The sequence below is a fragment of the Pristiophorus japonicus genome, chromosome 3 (assembly GCF_044704955.1).
Source record: "Pristiophorus japonicus isolate sPriJap1 chromosome 3, sPriJap1.hap1, whole genome shotgun sequence".
NCBI lineage: Eukaryota > Metazoa > Chordata > Chondrichthyes > Pristiophoridae > Pristiophorus > Pristiophorus japonicus.
In genome coordinates, this window is record NC_091979.1 from 43,809,520 (window position 1) to 43,835,948 (window position 26,429).

The following is a 26,429-nucleotide window of genomic DNA, read 5'->3' on the forward strand; positions in this document are numbered from 1 at the left end:
TTTAATGCTATTTCTCCCTGAAAGTGGGTAAGTGAGGCCCACCTTTAATGCTATTTCTCCCTGAAAGTGGGTAAGTGAGGCCCACCTTTAATGCTATTTCTCCCTGAAAGTGGGTAAGTGAGGCCCACCTTTAATGCTATTTCTCCCTGAAAGTGGGTAAGTGAGGCCCACCTTTAATGCTATTTCTCCCTGAAAGTGGGTAAGTGAGGCCCACCTTTAATGCTATTTCTTCCTGAAAGCACCAGCGCCTATGTGCTGAAAGTGTGCTAGTTGCAGCCTCTTTACGTCAATCCCCTACCACCCCCTCACGGCATCCCTTGTGCCATGCTGGAGACGAGAGGTCCATTGATAGCCAGCGAGCGGGTCCTAGCACTGGTGCGCATGGGAAGGAAATAACCGACTACAGTCTTGACAGCAGAGAAAGCCGAGACCAGAGAGAAGATGATGAGATGGAGAGTGCGAGGCAAGGCCTGGACTGCAGCCTTGAGGAACTAGAAACCTAAGGGGATCCTGAGACCATAGAGCACATTGTGGCCTTGAGCAAACATGACACACTGGAGCCCACTCCATCCATTGCTGACAACTCCAATGAGGCAGAGGACGAGGGGGACACTGTTGGTTCTGATGAGGCAGAGGACGATGGGGGTCACTTAAGGCAGCACTGCATCACTTACACACGCCAGCTCAGATACTGGGAGTACGCATTTGGATTTTGTCGATATAGCAGAGGGGTCTGCACTAGTGTTGCACCGGGGCCTAGCAGGCTGCAGCATGGCGACGGGCAGAGGGAACCTCTGGTGCCAGTTCTCCAGGGGGAGTGTGTGCACCAGAGTTTTGCTGAGGAGGACTCAGACATGCCCATCGATGTTGAGGCTTACGAAAGAAAGGTAGAGGACATGCATTTCTAGATGTTGGGTGCCGGACAGGCTGTCGGAAGTGGTGAGGAGCGTGGAGGAGTCTGCCTCCCGCATTGTCGACAGCTCTGCGCACTCCGTGGAGCCCATCATTGCCAGTGTGCAGGCGATGGTGGACTCCCAGAGAGACGTGCGGATCCAGCTGTGATGCCGCAACTCGTAGGTGATGTGGCAGCTGCCATTGCAGCACATACGCAAGAGAACGAGCGTATCGGGGCTGCTTTGAATGGGATGGCCGCGGCCCTGGAAGCTCAGAATACTCTTATGCACTCCGGGCAACAGGCCACGGAGCGTCTTACTGCTGTTATCTCTGGTGGCTGTAAGACTGTGGCTGCTTTCATGCAGTCTCAGCTGGATACCACCCGACATCTCAGTGTTGCCTTCACGGCTGGGTCCACCACGGGCCACAGGAGACCTTCTGGTGTGGCGCCACAGCATCGACCTGACCGCCCTCAGATCGGTGGTGGTGGTATTGTGGAGTGACGCAGGCTCCTCGGACCAGGATCCTGATGATGTGCTCTCTCAGGATCACAACATTCCTGGCCCCCAGACCTGTCACTCCGCCATTGCCTTCAAGCATGGAGCCGCCCGAGCCAAGGCCGACTGAACCCTCCCAGGAGGATGCTGACCAGTCTTCAGCCGGCCCTTCCAGGGCCAGAGCTGGTCGAGGGTGACATCAGTAGCTTCCACATAGGAACCACAGCAGCCTTCTCAGACCCATGAGGCAGCTATAAGGGTGACACTGCGGCATAGTATTAGGATAGGCAGGAGGGTTACAACGAAATGCACAAGGGTGAGAAATGATGTCGTTTTTCTGCACCATTTTTTTATGATGTATTAAATCTTTATTTTGTGTTCCTATATCTAAGCAGGTGTATCATTTGACGGTGGGCAATGATGTATGCAGGGTTTCATTGGGATGGCCATGGAAAAACAGAGCTGAAGGGTCATGTGGGCTTTAAATTATCTGAACCGAGCAGCAATGAGACGGGTCTGCACTTCCCTTGCAGGGTTGGGATGGCGACGACACCTTCTAGGTGGCTGGCATCGCGCATCCTGATCCTCCTCCTGTGCCTCCTCCTTCTGCTGCTGCGCCTCCTCCTGAGGTGGTACTGCTGGAGCGACCTTCAGCAGCTGGCCCCTCATGATGGCTAGGTTGTGAAGCATGCAGCAGATGACTACAAAGGTGGAGACCCGTTCAGGCGAGTACTGCAATGCTCCACCAGAGCGGTCCAGGCAACAGAATGTCTGCGTGAGGATCCCGATGCAGTGCTCAATTATGCACCTGGTGGCGGAATGAGCGTCGTTGTAGGAATGTTCACCAGTAGTCATGGGGTTCCGAAGTGGAGTCAGCAGCCAAGTGGACGGGGATATCTCTTGTCCCCAAGCAGCCATCCACAATCCTGGATGGGGCCCAAGAAGATGGCGGGCACACTGCTCTGGCACAAGACGAATGAATCGTGGCTGCTGCCTGGATACCTACATCAACTGCCATGATCCTGCCCTGGTGGTCGCACACCAGCTGGACATTCAATAAGTGGAAACCCTTTCTGTTCATGAAAATTTCTGGATGGGTTTGTGGCACCCTTAGTCCAACATGTGTGCAGTCGATGGCCCCCTGCATCCTGGGGAACCCTGCAATGCGGACCAATCTGGCCTGCCGCTCCACCTACTTCTCCCTGATCATCAGGACCGATATGTATTGGACTCTTCTCTCAAAGAGAGCATCGGTCACTTGCCAGATGCAGCGATGGGCAGAAAACTGTGAATTATTAGAAATCTCTGCAGGTGCAGACTGGAAAGAGCTAGTTGCGTAGAAGTTCAGCGCTATGACATGAAATTCAAAAGGAAATTAGAAAAGCAAAGAGGGATCATGAAAAATGTTGGAAAATAAAATCAAGTTAAACAAAACGATGTTTTATAAATAAATTATGAGCAAGAGGATTACTAAAAGAGCGGGGCCTATTAGAGACCATAAAAGTAATCTGTGTGGAGGTGGAAGACGTGAGTATAGTTCTTAATGAATACCTTGCATCTGTTTTCACAAAAGAGAGGGGCAATACAGACATTGCAATCAGAGAGGAGTGTGAAATATTAGAAATAAACATAGTGAGGGAGGGAGTATTAAGAGGTTTAGCATCTTTGAAAGTGGATAAATCCCCAGGCCCAGATGAAATGTTTCCCAGGCTGTTAAGAGAAACAAGAGAAATAGCAGAGGCTCTTACCATCATTTTTTCAATAATCTATGGCTACAGGTGTGGTGCCGGAGGGCTGCTAACATTGTACTGTTATTTACAAAGGGATATACCGAGTAATTACAGGCCAGTCAGCCTAACCTCGGTGGTGAGAAAATTATTGGAAAAAATTCTGAGGGACAGGATAAATCTTCATTTAAAAAGATACGGATTAATCAAGGACAGTCAGCATGGATTTGTTAAGGGAAGGTCGTACCTGACTAACTTGATTGAATTTTTTTGAGGAGGGTCGATGTGTGCATTTGATGTAGAGTATATGGATTTTAGCAAGGATTTTGATAAGGTCCCACATGGCAGACTCATCATGAAAGTAAAAGCCCATGGGATCCGGGGCAAAGTGGTATGTTGGATCCAAAATTGGCTCACAGGCTGGAAACAAAGATTAATGGTCGATAGGTGCTTTTGTGATTAGAAGGCTGTTTCCAGTGGGGTTCTGCAGAGTTCAGTACTAAGTCCCTTACTTTTTGTGGTATCATCATCATAGACAGTCCCTCGGAATCGAGGAAGACTTGCTTCCACTGTTAAAATGAGTCCTTAGGTGGCTGAACAATCCGATACAAGAACCACAGTCCCTGCCACAGGTGGGACAGATAGTCGTTGAGGGAAAGGGTGGTTGGGACAGGTTTGCTCTTTCCGCTGCCTGCGCTTGATTTCTGCATGCTCTCGGTGATGAGAGTCGAGGTGCTCAGCGCCCTCCCGGATGCACTTCCTCCACTTAGGGCCGTCTTTGGCCAGGGTTTTGCTTTGGCTTTCATACATCTCAGTAAATACGTCGACTATGTCCTGGTGTTCAGGCGGAGGAGGACTTGAATGTAGGGGGTATGATTAAGAAGTTTGCAGATGATACAAAAATTGGCCGTGTGGTTAATATTGAAGAAGAAAGCTGTAGACTGCAGATATCAATGAACTGGCCAGGTGGGCAGAACAGTGGCAAATGGAATTCAATCCAGAGAAGTGTGAGGTAATGCATTGGGGGAGGGCTAACAAGGCAAGGGAATACACAATAAATGGTAGGACACTGAGAAAAGTAGAGGAATAAAGGGACCTTGGCGTGCATGTCCACAGATCCCCAAAAGTAACAGGACAGGTCGATAAGGTGGTTAAGAAGGCATACGGAATACTTGTCTTTATTAGCTGAGGCACAGAATACATGAGCAGGGAGGTTATGCTTGAACTGTATAAAACACTAGTTAGGCCAAAGCTAGAGTACTGCGTGCAGTTCTAGTCACCAAATTACCAAGGGAGTGAAGGGTTATGGGGAGCAGGCAGGGAGGTGGAGCTGAGCCCAAGATCAGATCAGCCATGATCTTACTAAATAGCGGACCAGGCTCTTGCTCCTATTTCTTATGTTCTTACAGGAATGATGTGATTGCATTAGAGAGGGCACAGAGTCCATGTTGCCTGGACTGGAGAATTTTAGCTATGAGGAAAGATTGGATAGGCTGGGATTGTTTTTTTTGGGAACAGAGGAGACCTCATTGAGATGAATAAAATTATGAGGGGCCTAGGTAGAGTGGATAAGAAGGATCTATTTTGCTTAGCAGAACCAGGGGACAAAGATTAAAATAATTGGTGGGTGGGTTAGAGGGGATTTGAGGGGAATATTTTTCACCCAGAGGGTGGTGGGGGTCTGGAACTCACTGCCTGAATTGGTGGTAGAGGCAGAAAACCTCACCACATTTAAAAAGTACTTGGATATGCACTTGAAGTGCCCTAACCTACAAGGCTCCGGACCAAGAGCTGGAAAGTGGTTTTAGGCTGGATAGCTCTTTGATAGCCGACACGGACACGATGGGCCAAATAGCTTCCTTCCGTGCTATAAATTTCCATGATTCTCTCGCCCTTAGTCTTTCTCTCTCTCATCTCATCTCCCTCCCTCTCCCTCCCCCTGTTTCTCTCTCCCTCCCTAATCTCTCTCCCTCTCTTTGCCTTTCAGTCACTTTCTCTCCAGACTTGTTCTCCCCTTCTCCCTCTCCTCCTCTCCCCAGTCTTGACCCCTCTCCCCAGTCTCTCTCTCCTTCTCCCCGCAGTCTCTCTCCCCTTCTCCCCGCAGTCTCTCTCCCCTTCTCCCCGCAGTCTCTCTCCCCTTCTCCCCGCAGTCTCTCTCCCCTTCTCCCCGCAGTCTCTCTCCCCTTCTCCCCGCAGTCTTTCTCTCCTTCTCCCCGCAGTCTTTCTCTCCTTCTCCCCGCAGTCTTTCTCTCCTTCTCCCCGCAGTCTTTCTCTCCTTCTCCCCGCAGTCTTTCTCTCCTTCTCCCCGCAGTCTTTCTCTCCTTCTGCCCCCCACCCCAGTCTCTCTCCTTCTCTCCCCTCCTTCAGTCTCTCCTTCTCTCCCCTCCTCCAGTCTCTCTCTCGCTCCCTCTTCCCCAATCTCTCTCTCCAGTCTCTCTCACTCTCCCTCCCCCAGTCTCTCTCTCTCGCTACCACCCCTGCCTCACCCAGTCTCTTTCTCTTCCCCCAGTCTCTCTCCCTCTCCCCCAATCTCTCCTCATGTCTCTCTCTCTCTCCCTCGCTCCCTGAGTCTCTCTCTCTCCCCCCCAATCTCTTCCTCTCCCTCAGTCTCCCTCTATCTCCCACCCCCCAGTCCCTGTCTCTCTCCCTCAGTCTCTGACTCTCCTCTTTTGATTCTCTACTCGTCCCCCACCTCCACGGAGTTGAAGAAAATGTGGCCACACTGGCTCTGGGATACCGCGCGTGCGTGTGTGCGCTAAAAGCCACACAAACGGCAGTATGGATAATCGCGGTTCAGGGTCAGGCCTATAGTGGGCTGCAGCCCCTAAGCGCCGAAATGGGTCCAGTGCGCAGGTGCTGAAACCCGCCTGTGGGACCCGATTGAAAAGAGCACCTGCGCGCTGGAGCCCATGCTAGCGGCTGCCTTGCGCAGTTTAGAAGGAACCATGACACTCTATTTCTTAAACTTTGGAAGCATCCAGGTGGACGACAATGGGGATTGCGATCATTCCTGGTAAAGTCCTGCCTTTCAATGGTTCAAACGTTTAATTGAAATTAATTGCTAGATAGAAGAAAGCAAAACACTGCAAATGTTGGGAAATTTGAAATGAAAACAGAAAATCCTTGAAACACTCAGCAGATCAGGCAACATCTGTGGGGAGAAATACATAGGGTTAACATTTCAGGTCGACTGACCTAAAACATTACCAAGGTTTCTCTCTCTATAGATGCTGCCGTAATTGCTAGATAGTTCACTTCAATGGTCACAGAGTCCAAATGTGCAACAATTTCCAAATTTGAACTTTATGTACTGATGGAGACCATGACACGTCCTATCTAGTTTGAACATTCCAACCATGTCAACATGTCATCATGACCTCTACCCGAGGGAAACAAATTTTGCTCAGTCCATCTTTATTTCTGTTCATAAAGACAAAAATGTGATTCTTTGAGATTGATAAGATAAATTGTTTTTTTAAATATAATGCATATCAATATATGTCTGTAACTTACCCAATTGCTTGCATTCATCCATGACAGTATTGCCAGCTGCTGTAAATATTGCCCTAGAGACGCCTAAAAAACAAAGTTTGTGGATATCAAATTCATTTTTAATCATGACAAGTAACTTGGGGATAGCTTTCTGCCCATCCATAGTCAATGCCCAGAACAAGTAGCCCTTTCATTTTTACACTTGTTTAAAGTGTTGTTACTACAAAGAGATGAACGAAATTTGCTGAAATTATAATGGTTTAATCTGGAAGCTCCACTGAGTTTCAAATCTCAATCTGAGCAGAAGATCGGAATGTCCAAATAATGAGGGAGGGAAAATCAAGAGCGTCATTTCCAGGAGAGTCAAAGTGCCTCCTATTATCCAGATTACAGTTGATGTATATCCTGAGATCAGGAAGAAGACGGTTTCGAAGAAAACAATAGAGGGAATTTACCATCAATTTTAAAAGCAAGTAGATAGAAGAAATAGCCAGAAAGAACCTTTTTGACAACTCCGCTCAAAACATTGGCTATAATTCTGAGCATGAATCTCAGCACATGTATATTTGTTTTAATTAAGTAAAATGCACCATCACCACAACCCTACTCTGTAGTTAATCTCCAAATCCTGGAAAATTCACATGCAGTCGACAGTAATTGTCAAATTAAGCCAGTTAATATATTCATACCTGGGAACACCCACCTTATCTCAAAAAAGCAGTCGCAATCCTTATTAACTGTTTGATACTGACAATGTTAGATTCTAATGAAAAAAAGTCCTGTTTTTCATGTTAAGTGCGGACAAGCTGACATTGTGGCAATGTGTAAGGAAAATACTTTCTATTCATTTTCCAGTAACCGATCAAAAAGCACTTTGCTGTCAATGAGGTGATCTTTCAAACTTTTTTCCAAGTTTTATCACTGGAGATGTGCATCATTCCACAACCACACAATTCACCTTGTAACCGTGTAATTCTTAGCTCATTGTGATCAATGGGCAACAGGTAGTTGCTTTTTAAATATTGGGCATAAAAATACAACTCCCGTAGATTCAAATTAAAACCACCCCCTACAGTCAAACTTCAAAGCTGAAATCCCAGTTTGTCATTTCCTTTTCTTTTATTTGAACTCCTTCAGATCCCAGAGTCGTAATGGAAGTTGAGTTTCATACTCGTATGTTTTGATATTCCTTAAATGGCTAAACACATCAATCTATCATATTACAGGATTTAATGTTTAATTCAAATGTTCAAAGATTTTACAAAATGAAATTCTAGAATCTAAGGGGTTAAATAACAAAAGGTTATCTTACCAGAATTGAGATTCAGTGTTACATTTGTAGAATTCACTATTGCTTTCACAGATTCCTGGGTTATGTCTCCACGTTTCACTTCCACAATGACATCATGGATTTTCAGCTGTGTAGGCAACAGTCCACTCTGTTGAACTGGAGAGTAAACAAAGAGATTTGTTCTCACTTAGCATCATAAACATAGTCAGTTCATGTCGGGAACTGTGCAAAGGATACTATCACCGTCAGTCCAGCAAATGTTTGTATAACTTTCAAAATGGTGTCATGCCTTCTGTTCCTACGGCCTAAGCTCTGGAATTCCCTGCCTAATCCTCTCTGTCTCTCTACCGCTCTTTCTTCCTTAAGACGCTCCTTAAAACCTACCTCTTTGACCAAGCTTTTGGTCATCTGCCCAAGTTTGTCCTTAGTAGCTCGGTGTCAAATTTTGACTATTGAACTTCAGCTGTATTACCGACTATTGAATCTCCCTGCTGCATCTACATGACAATCTTTACAAAGTAGCTAGCTATTCTAGATCCAGATTGACCACAAATTTGGAGTTTACATATGATCAGCATTGCGCTACAGTTTAGATGTGGAATTTGGGTTCAGAACTGTTGTGTACTTTAGTTACTTGCTAAAATCAATACAAATTACAGTAGTTAGAGACTGGTCTGCAATGTTACTGTCTTATTGATTAGGACATGGCCATTGTTGAGACAGGACATTCGGTAAGAAATATGTAAAGATATACATAGGAGGTTTTCTGTGAGCTGTATCAGGTTTAAACAAGCACCATTTCTGAAAGTTAAATATGAAGTTTAAATGTTATCTCTTTATACAATTAGCTCAGGGGTTAGGAATAGAAACATAGAAAATAGGTGCAGGAGTAGGCCATTCAGCCCTTCAAGCCTGCACCACCATTCAATATGATCATGGCTGATCATGCAACTTCAGTACCCCATTCCTGCCTTCTCGCCATACCCCCTGATCCCTTTAGCCGTAAGGGCCACATCTAACTCCCTTTGAATATATCTAATAAACTGGCCTCAACAACTTTCTGTGGTAGAGAATTCTCTGAGTAAAGAAGTTTCTCCTCATCTCGGTCCTAAATGACTTACCCCTTATCCTTAGACTGTGACCCCTGGTTCTGAACTCACCCAACATCGGGAACATTCTTACTGCATCCAACCTGTCCAATCCCATCAGAATTTTATGTTTCTATGAGATCCCCTCTCATTCTTCTAAATTCCAGTGAGTACAAGCCTAGTCGATCCAGTCTTTCTTATGTCAGTCCTGCCATCCCGAGAATCAGTCTGGTGAACCTTCGCTGCATTCCCTCAATAGCAAGAATGTCCTTCCTCAGATTAGGAGACCAAAACTGTACACAATATTCAAGGTGTGGTCTCAACTGCAACTGCAGTAAGACCTCCCTGCTCCTATACTCAAATCCTCTCGCTATGAAGGCCAACATGCTATTTGCCGCCTTCACCGCCTGCTGTACCTGTATGCCAACTTTCAATGACTGAATGTACCATGACATCCAGGTGTCGTTGCACCTCCCCTTTTCCTAATCTGTCGCCATTCAGATAATATTCTGCCTTCCAGTTTTTGCCACCAAAGAGGAAAACCTCACATTTATCTACATTATACTGCATCTGCCATGCATTTGCCCACTCACCTAACCTGGCCAAGTCACCTTGCAGCCTCTTAGCTCACACTGCCACCCAGCTTAGTGTCATCTGCAAACTTGGAGATATTACAGTCAATTTCTTCATCTAAATCATTAATGTAAGTTGAAAATAGCTGGAGTCCCAGCATTGAACCTTGCGGTCTGTTGAAATGAATAGGATCATTTTGCAGGGAAGAATGGAGTTGACCATTACCTGGTGGTGTGTAACTATGCCGTGGATTCGCAGTCATCTGTGCTGTGCCCTAAAATGTTCAAATTTTAAGAAAAGAAATAGGTTATTTAATATAATTTCTTGTATTCATTAATAAAACAGAAATCTTTCAAACATCCTGCTCTATGATACTGAATGAATTCAGCATCAATATATTGTAATAACTAAATTAATTTTCTTTGAGATGTCGAGAATTACAAAATAAGAGAGACTGAAAAATGTTTGGGATGAACAATCTTTAGATGAAAAAAAAAGCTTTTCCGATCTGTCAAGTTTTAGCTTGACAGATCCAACACATCCCCGCAGCCAGGACATTCGCATGGGCAAATTTGCGCTATTTGCCCATCTCTTGCCCAGCAAATGTCCTTAAAACTCTTGCGCCTAGTAGAAGAAGGCACATAGCCTATTTTTAACCAGCGTAAGAGTTTTAAAACATTTAAAAAAACATTAAAAATAACATTTGAAAACACATTTTTATGTTAAATACTCTGTCCACTAAGGTAACTTTATTTTTAACCCTAATTGCAACACTTAGAAAAAAAATACTTTTCAGATTTTCTTTAGCATATTTATATTAATTTAAATTAAAGTTAATGAAATGTGTTTTTAACATTTTTTTATTTGTGCTTGGGGTGGGGTGTTTCTCATTCATATGGCTAAAGGGATCAGGGGTTATGGAGAGAAGGCAGGGGTGGGGTACTGAGGTTACATGATCAGCCATGACCATATTGAATGACGGTGCAGGTTTGAAGGGCCGAATGGCCTGCTCCTGCACTTAGTTTCTATGGGCCCAAGTTTTCACACGAAAAAAAACGGGCACCCCTCCGAGCTGGGCGCCCGTTTTTCTATAATAATGAGAACTCATACTTACTGGGTTCTCATTATTATGAATGAGAATACTGTACCTTCATTGGCTGTTCAGTACCACGTGATTCCAGCTTCTCCCTCTGCATCCCCAAGATGTGAACGCGCTCCGATCTGCAGGAAGAGGAGGCCACTGACTGGAATTGCTGGAGGGTGCAGGAGCAAAAGGTAGGTGCGGATCTTTTTCCTTATTTTCAGGCGAGCGACTGTGGGAAGCCCAGAACTGGGATTTCAGGTCCATTATCACATCGCCATCTCACTAGCCACCCCTCGCACTCACTCTCATCCTTGTCCAATCATACCAACTAACAACACGCAAGGGTAGGGACTTGGGTGTTTTACCCAATGTTCATGTAAAGTTTCTGTTAATGTGTTGTCAAACATAGAAATCTTTATTTTTAAAACTTTGGCTTCTTGGACAGATTTGTGTGCACCTTGGAAGTGGCTTACAAGTAAATCTGGCCATGGTGGGACCGGCCATGTTGGGTCATCCCTGGCCTCCCAAGCAGTAATGTGGTCAGGTACTGATGCCCTGTGTCCTGTGCAGCATCAGGTGATTGCGGAGAATGTTGGTGTTGTTGGTGATGCTGGTGTGCCTGGTGATGTTAGTATTGGGGCTGATCGTGGTGGGATTCTGAGGACAAAGGTGAGATTTTTTCAAGGGCACCGATGCTGATGGAATAGATGACAGATGAGGTTGAGATGACAAAAGCGATCTGTCAATGGTGAGAGAGGTTGTTCCAAGGAGGTGATAGTAGATAGACGGCCTGAAATTAATCGACATACCGCCAGCTTACCGCCCAAAAACACAAGTTTCGTCAAGAGACAGGTACATACCGCCCAGCGGAAGTTTCAAATGTGGCGGTATGCACACCGCCCACCAATGTAGACCGTCCACATATTGCCCAAAAGTGCAAGTTTCATGACATGTCACCGGAGCTACATACCATCCTGGAGAAGGTGCTTTTAAGTGGATGGTATGTACACAGAGCTGACGTTTTTGTTTGATATTACACAGATCTTTATAGTTCTCCACAGTTTGTTGTATTTTTAAATGGATTATAGTATTTTCTAGTGTTAAGCAATAATATAAATGGTCTAATAAAGCCTTATTTACTCCTTTATTGATAAGAACATAAGAAATAGGAGTAGGCCGTACGGCCCCTCGAGCCTGCTCTGCCATTTAATACGATCATGGTTGATCCGATCATGGACTCAGGTCCACTTCCCTGCCTGCTCTTCATAACCCCTTATCCCCTTATTGTTTAAGAAACTGTCTATTTCTGTTTTTATTAAATTTATTAAATGTCCCAGCTTCCATAGTTCTCTGAAGCAGCGAATTCCACAGATCCACAACCCTCGGAGAAGAAATTTCTTCTCATCTCAGTTTTAAGTGGGCGCCCCATTATTCTAAGATTATGCCCCCTAGTTCTCATCTCCCCCATCAGTGGAAACATCCTCTCTGCATCCACCTTGTCAAGTCCCCTCATAATCTTATACGTTTCAATAAGATCACCTCTCATTCTTCTGAATTCCAATGAGTAGAGGCCCAACATACTCAACCTTTCCTCATGTCAACCCCCTCATCTCTGGAATCAACCTTGTGAACCTTCTCTGAACTGCCTCCAAGGCAAGTACATCCTTTCGTAAATATGGAAACCAAAACTGCACGCAATATTCCAGGTGTGGCCTCACCAATACCCTGTACAACTGTAGCAAGATTTCCCTGCTTTTATACTCCATCCCCTTTGCAATAAAGGCCACAATTCCATTGGCCTTCCTGATCACTTGCTGTACCTGCATACTAATCTTTTGTGTTTCATGCACAAGTACCCCCAGAGGTCCCGCTGTACTGCAGCACTTTGCGATTTTTCTCCATTTAAATAATAACTTGCTCTTTGATTTTTTTCTGCCAAAGTGCATGACCTCACACTTTCCAATATTATACTCCATCTGCCAAATTTTTTCCCACTCACTTAGCCTGTCTATGTCCTTTTGCAGATTTTTTATGTCCTCACACATTGCTTTTCCTCCCATCTTTGTATCGGCAAACTTGGCAAGTTGTTAATATAGATTGTAAATAGTTGTGGTCCCAGCACTGATCCCTGCGGCACCCCACTGGTTACTGATTGCTAACCCAAGAATGAACCATTTATCCCTACTCTCTGTTTTCTGTTAGTTAGCCAATCCTCTATCCATGCTAATATATTACCCCCAACCCCGTGAACTTTTATCTTGTGCAATAACCTTTGATGTGGCACCTTGTCAAATGCCTTATGGAAGTCCAAATGCACCACATCCACTGGTTCCCCTTTATCTACCCTGTTCGTTACATCTTCAAAGAATTCTAGCAAATTTGTCAAACATGACTTCCCCTTCATAAATCCATGCTGACTCTGCCTGACCGAATTTTGCTTTTCCAAATGTCCTGCTGCTGCTTCTTTAATAATGGACTCCAGCATATTCCCCACCACAGATGTTAGGCTAACTGGTCTATAGTTTCCTGCTTTTTGTCTGCCTCCTTTTTTAAATAGTCGCGTTACATATGCAGTTTTCCAATCTGTTGGGAGCTCCCCAGAATCCGGGGAATTTTGATAAATTACAACCAATGCATCGACTATCCCTGCCGCTACTTCTCTTAAGACCCTAGGATGCAAGCCATCAGGTCCAGGGGATTTATCTGCCTTTTGTCCCATTATCTTACTGAGTACCACCTCCTTAGTGATTGTGATTGTGTTAAGTTCCTCCCCCCCATATAGCCCCTAGATTATCCAATGTCGGAATATTGTTAGTATCCTCTACCGTAAAGACTGATACAAAATATTTGTTCAGAGTTTCTGCCATCTCCATGTTCCCCATTAATAATTCCCCGGTCTCATCCTCTAAGGGACCAACATTTACTTTTGCCACTCTTCCTTTTTAGTTTCCACATGATTTGCTCCTGATTTTTAGGAGCAACTGGTGGAGAACGGAGTATCTTAGAAATCGCAATTCTCCACATTTAAGTTTTCTGCAGTTCTAGTCATGTAGAACAGTTTCACTTTGGAACATAATTTTTTTTCAAAAGGGAGCGTGTCCAGCCACTGACGCCTGATTTGAAAGTTTCCACAGTGAAAACGTACTCCAAACTAACTTAGAATGGAGCAAGTGAAGATTTTTGTAGGCCTGAAAAAACCTTGTCTACACATTAAAAGATCAGGCGCAGGTTACAAATTAGGCGTCCGGAACGAGGTGGGGGGTGGGGGAAGGGAAGTCATTACATTCTACAATAAATCCTTAGTTATACTTATACAAATATTATACAAATAATTCCAACCTGAATAAAAATTTATAAGCAAAGAAAAGATTAAATAAACCATGTTCCCACCTGTGTGAAAGTGCTTCAGGCAGGGAAAAGGCTGCAGGTTGAGGCAGCCGTTCCCGACGGCAGCGGGTGGGGGGCAGGGAGGAGGCAGCCGTTCCCGACGGCAGCGGGGGGGAGGCAGTGAGAAGGCTGCAGGAAGCCCCAGAAGTTGAGGCAGCCATTCCTGACAGCAGGTGGGGGAGGCTCCCCTGCCGTCGGTCGGGCCCGTCGGGAAACGGCTACCTCAACTTCTGAGGCTTCCTGCAGCCTTCTCACTGCTGCAAGAAGCCTCAGTGCTGATCATGGAAGGGCAATGTGGTTTTATTAAAAAATGTTCAAAATTGAACAGCTGCAAAGAACTACAAAAATGGCCGAGTGCCAATGTTTCCTTCACACTGCACGTGCGCGAACGCTCCAACGCGCACGCTCAGGGTTGCCGGCACGAAAAAAACTCATTTAAATGGTACCCGCCCCCTCCTACTTACAAAATCGGCGCGAGTGGTAGGCTCCGCCCCCTGGGCGCCGCGCCAAGCAGCCATCGAGCTGCAAAGCGCTCGAGAATAGCGCGTTTTTTTTCAGGCGCCGTTTTCGGCATGATAAACGGACGCCCAGCTCGGAGGGGCGCCTGTTTTGCTGCGTGTGGAAACTTGGGGCCTATATGCCAATAGAAACTCTTGTTATCTGTTTTCATATCTCGTGCTAGTTTACTTTCATAGTCTATCTTCCCTTTCTTAATCATTTTTTTATTCATTCTTTGTTGGCTTTTGAACACTTCCCAATCTTCTGTCCTCCCACTAGTTTTAACCACATTGTATGCCCTTGTTTTTAATTGGATACCATCCTTTATTTCTTTAGTTAGCCACTGGTGGCTATCTTTTCTTTTATGCCCTTTCCTCCTCACTGGAATATATTTTCCTTGAGAGTTATGAAATATCTCCTTAAATATACACCATCAACCATCCTATACTTTAATCTATTTTCCCAGTCCACTTTAGCCAACTTCGCCCTCATATCTTCATAGTCTCCTTTATTTAAGCTTAGTGCGCTGGTTAATGAACTATAATAAAAATGTTATTATTCTCTCTCACCCCCCAGTCACTCTTACCACCCAGTATCTCTCAACCCCCCCACCCCACCCCCCACCCAGTGTGTCTCAACTCCCACAGCGATCTCCCGCCTCCCCCGCCACATAGCGATCTCTCCTCCCCTCCCCTCCCCCTGCCCACAGTGATCTCAGGCTGGCAGTCTCTGGCCTCTCGTCTGTGCCTCTCTGGGGGCGGAGCTTAACAGCCACGTGCGCATGCACACAACTTGGAAGCCGAAGATTCCCGAGTCAAAAGGCCTCCTATGCCGCACAGCGCCCACTGCACTCCGCCACTACCCGCTGCATTCCGCTCCGGTTACCACCGAGAAGAGGGATGAAACCCACTCGGCCCCAGCGGTACCAGGCGGTAAAAAATGACGCACCACCAAAAAACGGGCAGAACTTGTGTCTCAGCAAATTCAAGCCCCGAGAGCTTACTCCAAACACTTCCAAACTGCATAAAGCTGAAAAGTTGCTTCCTAATCCTGAAGGCTCCAGCTTCTAAGATTGAAAAGTGAACAATTGTGAAATGGTAGCTTTTATACCACTTTTGCAGCTGCCACCTCTTCAGAAGAATGGAGAGTCACTGAAAACCCGACCTACTTACCTGACATAATCCACGAGCGGCGTTAACCTTGTCAAAAAGCTGGAGAAATGGTAAATACATGGTAAAATCCTGTTTAAGTACCTTTTAACAAGCTCTTCCCGATGTCAATTAGCTCCCCCGCCATTGGGTGTCGGGTCTGTAAAGCGCAGACAGATCCGGCACTTGGGAAACTGACGTGGAGGTGGGTTGAGAGCAGGCTGTTCGCCGGCCGGCTGTCAATCTTTTATATTTTGACAACGGAACCGAAATCTAGAGTCAAGGCCTAAATTGACACTGCAGCAAAGTGGGAAATCCCTGCAGGTGGAAGTGTCAATCTACATTATTGCAGAGTTAGGGCGGACCTCAGCTTTGGATTTACACTGCAAGTTTAGCATTAGAATCTTCTCTACACAGGGATAAACCTCTAAGGCAACAGAGGTTTATTATTAAACCTCGAAGGGCTGCTTTTCCTCTCAAACCTGGGAAAAGAAGAGGAAAAGGGGTGGCGACTAATGATTCCAGATCGTCAATCTTTTTACTTTCTGAAGGAATTCCTGGCACTCCCCCAGAGGGTCACAGATTGTTTGTTCCTGCAGCAGGCACATGAAAGGTAGAATATTTTATAGACTCCTTAACAGTAATCACAGGGTTGGACAGTGTATAAATCAAGAGATTAGAGAAACATGTAACAAGGTTGTTGGGGGAGAAATTCGCCATGTTAGTGCCCCCAATTAGTGCCTGGCGGGGGCGCTAACAGGGCGTCAGGCAGTAGCGTCACAGCGGGACGAATCCCACACCTCAGTTATTATTGTTTGGAGCCTAACGCCACTCACCTACGCTATAAGCAACTGATTTGGTGCTCCCCTGCATTCTTTGAGCACTGAGACTGAATTTAGTGGGAAGTAGATTAATTAGCGCCTGTCGCTAAACTTCTCAACGTTAGCGTCTTAATCAGGGTACTACCGAGTTTCTAGCTTGTTAAACAACTTTTTTGTGTCTGTCTTCACAGTAGAAGACACAAATAACATACTAGAAATTGCAGGGAACCAAGGGCCTAATGAGAATGAGGAACTTAAAGTAATTAATATTAGTGAAGAAAAAGTACTGGTGAAATTAATGGGTCTAAACGCTGACAAATCTCCTGCACCTGATAGCCTATATTGTAGAACTCCAATATTCCTTGGAATTCAGAAGAATTAGAGGCGATCTCATTGAAACGTAGAAAATTCTTAGAGGGCTTGACTGGATACATGCTGAGAGGCTGTTTCCCCTGGCTGGGGAGTATAGAACGAGAGGTCATACTCTCAAGTTAAGGGAATCGGCCATTAGGACTGAGATGATGAGCCATTTCTTCACTTACAGGGTTGTGAATCTTTGAAATTCTCTACCCCAAAGGACTGTGGATACTCAGTCGATGAGCATATTCAAGATGGAAATCAATAGATTTTTGAGCACAAAGGGAATCAAGGGATATGGGGATAGGGCAGGAAAGTGGAGTTGATATAGTTCAGCCATGATCTTATTGAATGGCAGAGCAGGTTCGATGGGCCTTATGGACTACTCCTGTTAATGTGAACTGCTAGTGAGGTGGGATGGCCATTTAGCCTCATTTTCCTCTCTTAACTCAAGAAGGATGCTCAAAAGAAGTCCTTGGGGCCTGTGTCCAGCATCCTGAGCGGCAGACAGTAAGAAGAATGAGCCTGGCAAAAGATAAATACCCTTGCTTTATGGCACTGGATACCATCCTCAGGCTAGGAGATCATTTGATGCTGGTTTTCAACTGGTGGCCATTGGTGGTTTTGTGGCAGTGGTTGGATTTCTGCACCTTGTTTACAGATGCAAGGCCCTGTCAAGGTTTGGGGCTGCTCTGAAAGTTAATGACCTAAATCTTGAAATTAGGTGGGGTCAGGTCACATCAAGCTGAGCAAACTTTGGGTGTGTTCCTCCCTGACTAGCTCCAAAATATAGGAGCAGAGTAAAAGTGGCCATTCTGTGTAGATTTAGGTAGAATTTCTCACAAATTCAGCCATTATAGAATAATTTGCTGAAATGCCTCAAAGAAGTGACCACATCTGGAGTACTGTGTACAGTTCCGGGCACCGCACCTTAGAAAGTATATAAATGCCTAGGAAAGAGTGCAGTGCAGATTCACCAGGATGTTACCAGGATTTCAAGGGTTAAATTATGAGGAGACAATACATAAACTAGGCTTGTATTCCCTGGAACATAGAAGGATAAGGGGTGATTTGATTGAGGTTTTTGGATTTTGAAAAGAATTGATAGGGTAGATTGGGCAGGAAAGGAGTTGAGATCGAAGGTCAGCCACAATCTATGTTCTTATGGAAAGAAGCTTTTTCTGCCAATGGGGGAGTCTAGGACAAGGGCACATAAAGGTAATATCAGAGCCAGGCCATTCAGGAGAGAAGTTAGGAAACACTTCTTCACGTAAAGGGTTGTAGAAATATGGAACTCTCTCCCACAAAGAGCAGAGGATACTCGTTCAATTAAGAACTTTAAATCTGAGATGAATAGATTTTTGCTAGCCAAGAGTATTAAGGGATATGGAACCAAGGCAGGTAGATGAAGTTAGGATACAGATCAGCCATGATCTCACTGAATGGTGGAACAGGCTCGAGGGGCTGAATGGGCTACTCCTGTTCCTATGTCCCTAAAATACCAACATTGCATAACTTAAACGTTAGGTCATTAGTTCCTATGTTTTAATGCGTTATACTAAAAACATAGCTGGTGAAAATGAAAGATTACCATAGTGCCAACGTCGGAGTTCTGCTTCTTTGCATCATAAACTTCAGCAAAATAATCATAAACATATGATTCAAACGCAACAATGGAAATGGCTTTCATGTTGGACGATGGAGTGTTTGAGAAATAATTCTCCAATCCATCGAAGATTGCGTTGATGGCAGTATTACAACTAATTCCACCTATACCTGAATAAAATACAAAATCTCATTTGTAATGCTCAGAAGAAAACAAATCGAAGGAAACAACGAATCACAGAATAAATTGATCGAAGTGCTCGAATAGGGGTGAGGTTACCTGTCCCTATGGCTGGGAATGCAACAGTGGTGATATTCAGCCTTTCACATTCCTCAAGGACCTTTGTTACTAATGCTGTGATCCCAGCTGCTGTTTTAGGCCCAACCATATGGATTATATATTTACACTGAAGCTGGCCTCCTTTGGTGACTGCGACACGATAATCTGGCTGAAGATCTAGGAAAGAAATGGGTGGAGGAAATTCACCATCATTAACCTTTAACTACAGCATTCCCAAGATAGACGTATTATTTGTTTACAGCCCATAGTAACAGCTAACCAACTTTCAGGGAGAAATTTGTATGGTGCTAGGTGATGGCACTAAAATGCCGCTGAAATCGGTAATGATAGCTGAGGCCGGTTCCAGCGTCGCACGCCAGGGAGCTCACCATTAACGGGATCGTGACGTCAGTGAGTGTGCAATGCTCACTGGATGCCCGATCTCCAACACTGGATTTAGCCACTTACCTTAATGGCAGTGCAGGACAACGACAGGGAGAGCTGGCATAAATAGGCTTCAGCAGCGATATTTAAAGGCACCATTCCCGATCAGCTGTACCTGATAGGTTTTGCAGATTCAATGTCTGTTTGCTACTTCCTACAACTGTTATTTCACATTTTTTGGGTGACAGGGAGTGTTCATTCAAGTCCAGAAGCCACTCATTATTTGTTAAAGGCTTCTGCTCACAAAATCTCTTCACAGTCATTGGGACTGTGTGATTGTGGGAAGACGATGAAGCAGAGGAGGATGAAGAGGATGAGGGTAAGGAGGAAGAGGAGGAGGAACACGAGGGAGGGCAGAGGCAGCGAGACAATCGGCCTTCTGGACAGAATTTCCATGACCGGCTCATCAGATTCCAATTCACATGAATGAAACCTTAGATCCCAGTAGCTGATCACGTCCCCATCATACAATCGTTGTCTCGTGTCGCATCACAGCATCATCCTGGGCAAAAAGATGAAATTACAGAGACCACAATATATTCAAAAATACATTTAATAAATGTAAGTATAAGCATAATCACACATATGACATGAATTCTAATAACTAATGACTCTTGTGCCTGCCATAGTTGAATAGCTGTCATTGGATGCAAGGTGTGAGATGTGAGCATTGCTAGCTAGAGATTGTTGGTGGGTGAGTACTGGGGGTATGGTGCATTGAGCAGTGTATGAAGCTTGTGCTACAGGTGGTGGTATGTAGCATTTATTGAAGCCATCATTCACCCTGACCATCCGTGTGAGCTTGTTAAACTTCCTTCTGCATTGGGTATGGGTCCTGGGGAGTACTGCCCGTAACGTGGTGTGCCACCTCCCTCCACATAGTGTGACGGATTTCTGGTTGGTACAGGACCACATGTGCTCACGTCAGGTCCAGGCCCCAGGGAGAGAGCCCGCAGATTCTCCACATACACATTGGAGGCATTGGATTTCGCTGTGGAGAGACGGAGTGCAGTGCTCCATCCGACAAGTCTTCCAGGTGGAGGGAGGTAGCGCAGCACATCTCGGGCAGCACTGTGGTACCCTGGACCCACACACAGCGGAGGATGAAATTTAACAACTTCACTCGGGTGGTCAGGTTGAGTGAATGCTTCAACAAATGCTACTACCACCATCTGTACCACAATCTTCAAATACTGCCCAAATCACCACACACCCAGCACTTACCCACCACTCTACCTAGCAAAGATCACACCCACATTTCACACCTTAAACACAATGGCAGGCACAAGGGTCATTAGTTATTAGAATTCATGTGATATGTGTAATATGTTTAAAGATAAATGTTTGGAATATTTTGTGGATCTCTCATTTCACCTCTGCGCCCAGGAGGGTGCAGTGATACGCCATGAGACAGCAGGGATTGTATGATGGGGATGTGGTGAACGACGGGATCTGTGGTTTCATTCATGTGAATCAAAATCTGATGAGCCGGTCACGGACAGCACGTCCAGAAAGCTGATTGTCTCGCTGCCTCCTCCCTCCCTCTGGTTCCTCCTCCTTCTCGGCGTCTTCCTCCTTGTACTCCTCCTCATTCCTCTCTGCCTCTTTCTCCTCTTGAGCTGGTCCCGCTATCCCTGCTGGAAAGGGCTGCACCATCATGATGACGTGGTTGTGGAGCATGCAGCAGACCACCACAAATTGGGACACCTGCTCTGGTGAGTACTGTAGGGCTCCTCCTGAGTAGTCAAGACAAAGGAACCATTGTTTCAATAAACCAATGGTCTGCTCGATGATGTTCCATTTGGCAGCATGGCGCTCACTATATGAGTGCTGAGCACGAATGTTGGGGTTGTGGAGGGCAGGCATTAGCCTGGTGGAGAGCAGATAGCCCTTGTCTTCAAACAGCCACCCTCGAGCCTGATGTGGTAGCTGGAAGAGTGCTGGCACACCAGTCTGGCGCAGGATGAAGGCATCGTGGCTGCTGGCAGGATAGCGGACATTGACATTAAGGATTCGCTGTCTATGGTCACCCACCAACTGCACATTAAGTGAGTGGTAGCGGTTACAGAAGATCTCAGGAATGTTATGCGGTGTCCACAAAGCCTTGTAGGTGCAGTTGATAGTGCTCTACACCATTGGGAAGCCCACTATCCTGGAAAAGCCACATGCACGCTTGTCCTTCTTCTCTCTGGTGATCGGGAAGCCAGTGCAGTCCCTTCTGCTGTAAGGATCATGTGTAGAAGAAATTGACTGCAACTGGGAGAGCCATGGTTGCCCTGGTCTGAGGCTGAAGGTCTGGTTGCAGGATGTGGCAGAGTTCTGTGACCACCTCCTTGGCGAAGCGAAGCCTTTAATTCACTGAACCTTGTTTAATTGAAGGTAGAATAAGTGCTCTCAGAATGTCCTCGGAGGGTAAGGCCTCCTTTTGAGCGCCATGATAGCCCTCCTCCTTCCTCTGCGCACATGTTCCCGTCTTTCTTGCTGCCTCTGCTCCCTCCACAGTAGATCATGGAGGGTGAGGTCAACTGCCAGCACAGCCCCCATTATGTTACCAAATGTAGCAGTTTGAATCTTTGAACAATAAATGTAGCTACTTTTTAGTTGCCAGACTCTAGATACAAAAGAATCTTGAAATTACTCAACGAAACTGTTGCAGTGGGTGAAACTAACAAAAAGCCATTAAAACTACTAACCTGACAGCTGCAAGTGATTACTGATGATTCTTTTATATAATGTCCCTGGAGCCGGCATCCTGGTGCTGCACGCCAGCTCTCCCTGTCAGTGTTTACTCCAGGCGTTAAGTGGCGAGAATTAATTTTGCAAATTGGGCAGTCGGTGAGCATTACAGAGTCACTTACATAACGACCTACCTGCCGTTCACTTTCCCGGCAATACCGCTTACCGGTGGTGCTACAGGGCTGCCAGATTTTGCGGTGCCACTGGATTCGCCTCGCCTTGGCGATACTGCTCTAGTGTCCCATTAACGATATCCACGGACACTAATGCGATGCTCTAAGGAGACGAATTACTACCCCTTTTTGTCTAAACACTGCCCATTTCTTGGATATAATGCATTTCTAGCCATGACTCATAGAAACATAGAAAATAGGTGCAGGAGTAGGCCATTCGGCCCTTCGAGCCTGCACCACCATTCTATAAGATCATGGCTGATCATTCACCTCAGTAACCCTTTCCTGCTTTCTCTCCATAATCCTTGATCCCTTTAGCCGTAGGGGTCATATCTAACTCCCTCTTGAATATATCCAATGAACTGGTTACAACAACTCTCTGCGGTAGGGAATTCCACAGGTTAACAACTCTGAGTGAAGAAGTTTCTCCTCATCTCAGTCCTAAATGGCTTACCCCTTATCCTTAGACTGGTTCTGGACTTCCCCAACATCGGGAACATGCTTCCTGCATCTAACCTGTCCAGTCCTGTCAGAATTTTATATGTTTCTATGAGATCCCCTCTCATCCTTCGAAACTCCAGTGAATAAAGGCCCAGTCAATCCAGTCTCTCATATGTCAGTCCAGCCATCCCGGAAATCAGTCTGGTGAACCTTCGCTGCACTCCCTCAATAGCAAGAACGTTCTTCCTCAGATTAGGAGACCAAAACTGAACACAATATTCCAGGTGAGGCCTCACCAAGGCCTTGTACAACTGCAGTAAGACCTCCCTACTCCTATACTCAAATCCCCTAGCTATGAAGGCCAACATACCATTTGCCGCCTTCACCGCCTGCTGTACCTGCATGCCAACTTTCAATGACTGATGTACCATGACACCCAGGTCACATTGCAACTCCCCTTTTCCTAATCGGCCACCATTCAGATAATATTCTGCCTTTGTGTTTTTGCCCCCAAAGTGGATAACCTCACTTTTATCCACATTATACAGCATCTGCCATGCATTTGCCCACTCACCTAAACTGTCCAAGTCATCCTGCAGCCCCTTAGCAGCCTCCTCACAGCTCACACCTCCACCCAGTTTAGTGTCATCTGCAAACTTGTAGATATTACACTCAATTCCTTCATCCAAATCATTAATGTATATTATAATTAGCTGGAGTCCCAGCACTGAGCCCTGCGGCACCCCACTAGTCACTGCCTGCTATTCTGAAAAGGACCCGTTTGTCCCGACTCTCTGCTTCCTGTCTGCCAATCAGTTCTCTATCCACTTCAGTACATTAGCCCCAATACCATGTCCTTTGATTTTGCACACCAATCTCTTGTGTGGGACCTTGTCAAAAGCCTTTTGAAAGTCCAAATACACCACATCCACTGGTTCTTCCTTGTCCATTCTACTGGTTACATCCTCAAAAAATTCCAGAAGATTTGTCAAGCATGATTTCCCTTTCAAAAATCCATGTTGACTTGGACCGATCCTGTCTCTGCTTTCCAAATGCGCTGTTTTTTTCATCCTTAATAATTGATTCCAACATTTTCCCCACTACTGATGTCAGGCTAACCAGTCTATAATTACCCGTTTTCTCCCTCCCTCCTTTTTTAAAAAGTGGTGTGACATTAACTACCCTCCAGTTCATAGGAACTGATCCAGAGTCGATAGACTGTTGGAAAATGATCAGCAATGCATCCACTATTTCTAGGGCCACTTCCTTAAGTACTCTGGGATGCAGACTATCAGGCCCCGAGGATTTATCGGCTTTCAATCCCATCAATTTCCCTAATACAATTTCCTGCCTAATAAGGATATCCTTCAGTTCTTCCTTCTCACTAGACCCTGGGTCCCCTAGTACTTCCGGAAGGTTATTTGTGTCTTCCTTCGTGAAGACAGGACCTAAGTATTTGTTCAACTGGTCCGCCATTTCTTTGTTCCCATTGATAAATTCACCTGAATCTGACTGCAAGGGATCTACGTTTGTCTTCACTAATCTTTTCCTCTTCACATATCTATAGAAGCTTTGGCAGTCAGTTTTTATATTCCTGGCAAGCTTCCTCTCATACTCTATTTTCCCCCTCCTAATTAAACTCTTTGTGCTCCTCTGCTAAATTCTAAATTTCTCCCAGTCCTCAGGTTTGCAGCTTTTTCTGGCCAATTTATATGCCTCTTCCTTGGATTTAACACGATCCTTAATTTCCCTTGTTAGCCACGGTTGAGCCATCTTCCCTGTTTTATTTTTCTCCAGACAGGGATGTACAATTGTTGAAGTTCATCCATGTGATCTTTAAATGTTTGCCATTGCCTATTCACCGTCAGCCCTTTAAGTATAATTTACCAGTCTATTCTAGCCAATTCACATCTCATACCATAGAAGTTACCTTTCCTTAAGTTCAGGACCCTAGTCTCTGAATTAACTGTGTCACTCTCCATCCTAATAAAGAATTCTACCATATTATAGTCACTCTTCCCCAAGGGGCCTCACACAAGATTGCTAATTAGTCCTTTCTCATTACACATCACCCAGTCTAGGATGGCCAGCCCTCTAGTTGGTTCCTCGACATATTGGTCCAGAAAACCATCCCTAATACACTCCAGGAAATCCTCCTCCACCGTATTGCTACCAGTTTGGTTAGCCCAATCTATATGTAGATTAAAGTCGCCCATGATGACTGCTGTACCTTTATTGCATGCATCCCTAATTTCTTGTTTGATGCGGTCCCCAACCTCACTACTACTGTTTGGTGGTCTGTACACAACTCCCACTAGCGTTTTCTGCCCTTTGGTATTCCGCAGCTCCACCCATACAGATTCCACATCATCCAAGCTAATGTCCTTCCTTACTATTGCGTTAATTTCCTCTTTAACCAGCAACGCTACCTTCCCCCCCCCCCCCCTCCACTTCCTTTTCCTTTCTGTCTATCCTTCCTGAATATTGAATACCCCTGGATGTTGAGTTCCCAGCCTTGGTCACCCTGGAGCCATGTCTCTGTGATGCTAATTATATCATATATTCATTCATTGCTGCCTGTGAAGTTAATTCGTCCACCTTATTACAAATACACCTCGGATTGAAGCACAGAGCCTTCAGGCTTGTCTTTTTAACACACTTTGCACTCTTTTAGAATTTTGCTGCAATGTGGCCCTTTTTGATTTTTGCCTTGGGTTTCTCTGCCCTCCACTTTTACTTTTCTTCTTTCTATTTTTTGCTTTTGCCCCCATTCTACTTCCCTCTGTCTTCCTGCAGAGGACTCTTCCCACATATAAAAGCTGCAGCAGATATTCTGCCCACTGACAGGTATACCATGCAAGGGGAGGTTGGGGATACTTGCTGGGCATTGGATAGCCTTTGACACAAGATCTGCCTGAAACATAAATAATTTTAGCTCGGACAAGAGAGCTCCCACAGTGTGGTCATTTTCAAGTACACTGGTACTTCATATTTAGGAGAAGCAGCAGATGATTGAGCCTTGTCCTCAAACATTGCATTAATCATACTGCACAATTGAGTGAGGGCCAAGACATTATCCTGGAAATCCCAATGGAAGTTTTGTCTACAATTTTCATCCCACCATAATTCTGTCCCAAAGCCAGACGATGGGTCATTTAAATAACTGAAGTGGGCGCCTGTGTCTGTAGTGATGTGACAGGGGCACTTGCCCTCATGGGGCCAGTGTATTCTATGAGCAATCCCCTGCTGCTTTGGGACTGAGGTTGATGCCAACTGGTACAGTGATGCAAAGGTGCCGAATTTTCAAATAACTGCTCTCCTTTGAGGTGAAGCCCTTGTTCCAGCGGGATTGATTGTCATTGATTTTATTAACTTTGGACCCTGTTTGAGCCAGAACAGAACCTACTCCATTTCAGCAGTCACAGGTACCACTGGGCCAATCTGAGGGATTCCCCTCACCCAAACATAATCCCAAACTGCTGCCAAGATGTGAGGGCAGCAGGCAGAACTAGCCACCCAGCCTCCCCCGCCATCTGTTCAGTGTCATTCTGTTAAATAAGCTTCAGAGCAAATTACCTTCTTTTGAACAGTAAATAACATGAAGGTTTGATATTTTTACTGTTACATAGATCCAACAGGTAATAGCCCGGATTGTGCAGTGGGTATGGTGGTGTACTCTCAGAGTATGCTGTCATATCTCCTTTGATATCCACCGCAAGTTCGGGATTTCCTGAGCTCGCGGACTGTCAACGTATGCATTGACAGACCATCCGCATGGCCCATGAAACATCAATCACTGGTGCCGAGTTAGGCTATTTACCCACCAACTGCCCGGCAATTGCATATGGAAATGGTATGGTTGCTGCAAACAGTCACAGGGACTGTTTGTATCA

The 26,429-nt window shown here is 45.4% G+C and overlaps 1 protein-coding gene and 1 long non-coding RNA gene across 3 annotated transcripts in view; one reads left to right on the plus strand and one right to left on the minus strand.

Annotated features, from left to right (window-relative positions):
• The window catches only part of LOC139259718 (protein mono-ADP-ribosyltransferase PARP14-like), a 175,451-nt gene that overhangs the window by 69,272 nt on the left and 79,750 nt on the right, over positions 1 to 26,429 (minus strand). Inside the window, exons 12-16 of one of the 2 annotated variants that reach the window (XM_070875324.1) lie at positions 18,743 to 18,919; positions 18,449 to 18,633; positions 9,788 to 9,836; positions 7,923 to 8,057; positions 6,632 to 6,694 (exon numbers count right to left, since the gene is read on the minus strand). In XM_070875324.1, coding sequence (XP_070731425.1) covers positions 6,632 to 6,694; positions 7,923 to 8,057; positions 9,788 to 9,836; positions 18,449 to 18,633; positions 18,743 to 18,919 — 609 coding nt within the window. The remainder of the gene's footprint in view (positions 1 to 6,631; positions 6,695 to 7,922; positions 8,058 to 9,787; positions 9,837 to 18,448; positions 18,634 to 18,742; positions 18,920 to 26,429) is intronic. The other variant, XM_070875325.1, reaches the window with a different exon arrangement.
• Positions 1 to 26,429, plus strand: part of LOC139259719 (uncharacterized) — a 137,065-nt gene that overhangs the window by 65,994 nt on the left and 44,642 nt on the right. The gene's annotated exons all lie outside the window — the stretch shown is intronic.